Source organism: Penaeus japonicus, unplaced genomic scaffold (assembly GCF_977035675.1).
Source record: "Penaeus japonicus unplaced genomic scaffold, GWHDUDI00000001_assembly GWHDUDI00000018, whole genome shotgun sequence".
In the NCBI taxonomy this organism is placed as follows: Eukaryota; Metazoa; Arthropoda; class Malacostraca; order Decapoda; family Penaeidae; genus Penaeus; species Penaeus japonicus.
This window is the reverse complement of record NW_028234420.1, coordinates 3,337,049-3,342,048: the sequence shown is the minus strand read 5'-3', so window position 1 is coordinate 3,342,048 and position 5,000 is coordinate 3,337,049. Positions and strand designations below refer to the sequence as shown.

Genomic DNA, 5,000 nt, shown 5'->3' with positions numbered 1-5,000 from the left:
CTCTCTCTCTCTCTCTCTCTCTCTCTCTCTCTCTCTCTCTCTCTCTCTCTCTCTCTCTCTCTCACACACCTCTCTCTCTCTCTCTCTTTCTCTCTTTCTCTCATTCTCTCTCACCTTCTTTTTCTCTTCTCTCTCTCCCTCTCTCCTTCTCTCCTTCTCTCCTTCACTCCTTCACTCCTTTCTTTCTCTCACTCTCTCACTCTTCCTCCCTCTCACACTCTCTCCCTCTCCCTCTCCCTCTCCCTCCCTCTCTCCTCACTTAGCTACTATCTGTTTGCATTACTTTCATATGCCTCCTTTTCCTCTAGGTATGAGCAGTCAGTATCATCAGTTGGGCGAGTAAACAACCAGCTAGTGTTTCAGTGCTCGTCTAAAATCAAGTGGCCAAGACCCTTGACTTTCCAAGGATATGGTTTCAGCAAGAAAAATGCTGAATTAGTTGCTATGCTAAAGATATTAGATATGCTACATGAAGGTGAGATGTAGAAATAAACAATTGTTTTATTTATTTGTATTTTTTTTTTCAATAGTGTATCATCATATTTAGTTTTTTCATGTACTGTATGTTTAATACAGTAGCAGAAGAATTGTTTTACAGTATGTTAATATTCTTAATGAATATGCAGTTTCTGAGATGCTGTTTCGGTATTAAATTTACATATTTTCATCTTTCAGAGAGATTTATTAATGAAGAGGGCTACCCAATAACTATGTCGTCAGAAGAGCAGGAAAAGATAAAACAGGATTGGAACTCTCCAGTATCAATGAGATTACCAGTATCCTTAATAGAAGAAGGATTTGGCATCATACAAAATTTCCACAAGGTAGATACAGTATAATGCAGTTTTTCAATAACTAAATTTACCATTTTATTTAGGAACCATTTTAGGATAACTTGTTTTTTAAATTGGTTTCATAATATTTTCTGAGAAAAATAATCCTGATATATTTCATTTTAATTCCTCAAAGGCAATAAAGCCACAGATTGACATGAAGACTGAGCCAACAGCTGTTATGATGGCTGGGCTAGCAGAAGAGTCTGATGATGAATTTGGAGTTGAAAGAGGCATTGAGAATATAGATGAAGGTATGGGATACCTATGTTGCTGGATATGATATTGAAGAATGATCATAAACATTAGAAATGACAACATTGAGTGTAGACTTTTTTTTAAATTTTGGTATGAGTTTAAAGGTATTATACAGGATAATTTGTTGATTTGATATCTTTATCTCCTTACGTTGAATTCAGATGACTCATTTTGCTGGGAGGAGGATACAGAAAAAGATTATGTTCAGGACATGTTCACTGGCCGTCAGTACATTGAAACATCCAAAGAGGAGAACCTTCTTAGAAGTCAGAAAATGTTTCAACATCTTCAAGCAAGAGAAATGTCAAAGGCTAACCAGCCCCAAGCTTCTCTACCTATGTCACATTACAGGTAACAGAGTGTTTCAAAGTAGGAAGTAGTGCAAGAATTTTTGGAAATAAGTCCAGATATGATTGTCTGGTGCATTATATGTTTAGCATGAAGTGGCACATCCAGAGGAGAGAGAGAGGACTACCTCTTACAGCCTATCTGAGGAGGATTGAAGTGCTACTCCTTCTCTCTCCCAAAGGAGATGTATGTCACTTTGTGAAAATTATTAAACAATAACTCTAGATCACCTATAGGCAATGTAAGAAAGGGATTAAGAATACCTTTCTAATCCTTGAAAGAGTTGTGTTAACTTTAACGTTATATAAGTGGCAATCTTATGTGTATGCAACAGCATACATAATGAGTGACCAGAAAGTGTTGGAGTAAGTGTAGCTTTTTGAAATATGGATATGTGACAAAATATATTGTAAATAGAGTAATGATGAACACAAAGGAAGCACAGGGTAATATATAAGAATTGGTTTATGAAATAGCCATGTTTATGTATTTAGATAGTATAGAAAAAATATAATTATAGTAATAATAGCAACAATAAACAGGGTGATTGTATCCTGTTTATATGAAAAGATTCTATCTTCATATATTTAACTGGAATTTCGTAATCACTATACATTTTAGACATTTCCTTGCTAAGTAAAGACTTCTGCAATCTGAATGAACTAGAAATAATTGATGTCCATTCATTGTAGGCCAGAATAGTTGGAAACATTTTATATTCATTTTTTTTTTCAGGGATGCCTTGCAAACTGCATTGGACAAGAGAAGAGTAGTTGTCATTGCTGGAGATACAGGGTGTGGCAAGAGTACACAGGTTAGACTGGACTTCTTACTTTTCCTATCTATCTATCTTATTTGTCCACATTTGTAGTATGTATTATATTTATACATAATATATATTAACCCACTCACGACGGGGGCATAAGCCTTGAATATATATTTGCCGGGCGTTATATTTATATATATGATATATATAGTATATATATATATATATATATATATATATATTATATATATATATATATATATAAATATATACATGCATAAATGTATAATATATATATATATATATTTTATATATTATATAATATATATATACTATATATTATAATGGAGTAAATAAATATATAGATGATTATATATATATATGTATATATATATATAGATATAGTATATATATATATATATATATATATATATATATATATATATCTATAAGATATATATGTATATATATTTATAGTTATCATATATATATAGTTATTTTATATATATATAGTATATTTATATATAAATGTATAATATTGATATTATAAAATTATACACATATTTTATTTTATATATATAGTTTATATATATATATATATCTATATATGTATATATATATATATAACCACACATATTTATATATATATATATATATAATTATATATATATTTTATATATTATATATATATTTTGATAATATATACTTATACATACATATATAATATAAATATATATATATAATATATAATATATAAATATCTACTTGTATATATTATATATATATATATAAATATAATTATATATATATAAATATTTATATATAATATATATAGATTATATAAAGTAATATATATATATACGATATAATATATATATATTATATATATGTACGTATATATATTTGTAAATATTAGATATATTAACGATTATATTATACGGTTGTATATATTATATATTTTTGTAGGTATAGAATTAGGTATATATGTTTATTTGATTATATTCTATATATATTGATTTATAGTATATATATATACTATATAATTTATATATATATGTATATAATATATATATAAATGTTATGAATATATAGAATTTATATTATATAGTTGTATATATATATATACTTTATATATATATATATTATAAATTTATATATAATATAATATATATATATGATATATATATTATATATATATATATATGTTAAAATATATTATTCTATATATTAGTAAGTATATATCACACCCCAAAACCACACAACCACCACAACACCCCCACACACAACCACCACCACACTCACACCCACACTCACACACCCACCACCCCACACACCCACCCTCAACACACCAAACCACCCCAACCACACCCACACACACCCAAACACCAACACCCCAACCCACCACACCACCCCCCCAAACACCACAAACACACACACACACCCAAAAACACCACACACACACCCCCACACACACCACCACAACACTCACAACACACACAACCACACCAACCACAACCACACCACACACAAAACCACCCTCACACCCAACAAACCACACCACCACCCACACACACAACACACACACACCCCACCACCACTCACTCACACACACACCACACACACCACCACCACACACCACACACTCACACCACACACCACACCACACCAACACTACAAAACACACCAAAACACCACACCACCCCTCACCACACAACCACACACACACAAACACACACACACACAATCAACCACACACACACACACACCACCCACCCCAAAAACACACACACACCCCACCCCACACCACACATAACACACAACACCCCACACACACACACCACACACTACACACACACACACACCCAACACACAACACACACAAACACCTCCCAACACCCCCAACCACACACAAAAACACACACACAACACCACACACACACACACACACACACCCACACACACACACACACCCACCACCACACACACTCACACAAACACACCTCCCAAACAACCCACACACACACACACCCCACACACCACAACAACACACACACCACACCCCACCAAAAAACACCCCCAACACCCCACACACCACACACACACCCACAAACACACACACACAAAAAACACCCCAACACAACACAAACACACACAACACAACCACAATAGAGTTAATAGAGATTAGTGAGTCAAGTCAGGCAGGCCCCCCAATCCGTCCTTCGTATAAACAGTTCCCCCCAGCAACCCAATCGGACCAAAATTACCCTGTCCTAAAACCCAAAACCTTAAGACATATTCAACCCGTATTGAACACCCCTCAACCCCCCCCAAAATTACAAGATATTAAAAGAAAAATGAATCCTAGAACAAAAGTCCAAGGGTTTATAGACGATTTACAAAAAAGTTTTTTTTCCCCCTCAGGTTCCCAATGATTTTAAACATGGAAAAAAAAGGGAATGTGCCAACTGTAAAACCGTCCCCGCCGCGGCGTATATCACTAGCCCTTTCAAAAAGGTTTCAAAGGAACAGGAGAAAGGGGGGAATAAAAACGTTTTTTCGGGATTGATTCTAAGAGAATGAATCTTTCAGTGTTATGTTTACTATCCAGACAAGTATTCATGTTTTTTTAATTATTGGGGACATCAAATCTATGTGTTACGATGTGAATTCTCACTTCATTGGAAATTGCAGATTGGTGAGAGCGTAGGATTTCATGTGCGCCTGCATTACCGGCGTCTCCGAGAACGTGGAGGCATCATGTTCTGTACAACGGGTATGCTTCTCCAGGGTTTACA

At 33.6% G+C, this 5,000-nt stretch overlaps 1 protein-coding gene across 1 annotated transcript in view; it reads left to right on the top strand.

The window, feature by feature from the left end:
* The window catches only part of LOC122259247 (ATP-dependent RNA helicase DHX30), a 22,045-nt gene that overhangs the window by 4,439 nt on the left and 12,606 nt on the right, over positions 1-5,000 (top strand). Inside the window, exons 4-10 of the mRNA XM_086546371.1 lie at positions 309-475; positions 676-824; positions 970-1,087; positions 1,253-1,442; positions 2,175-2,253; positions 4,627-4,719; positions 4,897-5,000. The exon at positions 4,897-5,000 is cut by the window's right edge and continues 639 nt beyond it. Coding sequence (XP_086402497.1) covers positions 309-475; positions 676-824; positions 970-1,087; positions 1,253-1,442; positions 2,175-2,253; positions 4,627-4,719; positions 4,897-5,000 — 900 coding nt within the window. The remainder of the gene's footprint in view (positions 1-308; positions 476-675; positions 825-969; positions 1,088-1,252; positions 1,443-2,174; positions 2,254-4,626; positions 4,720-4,896) is intronic.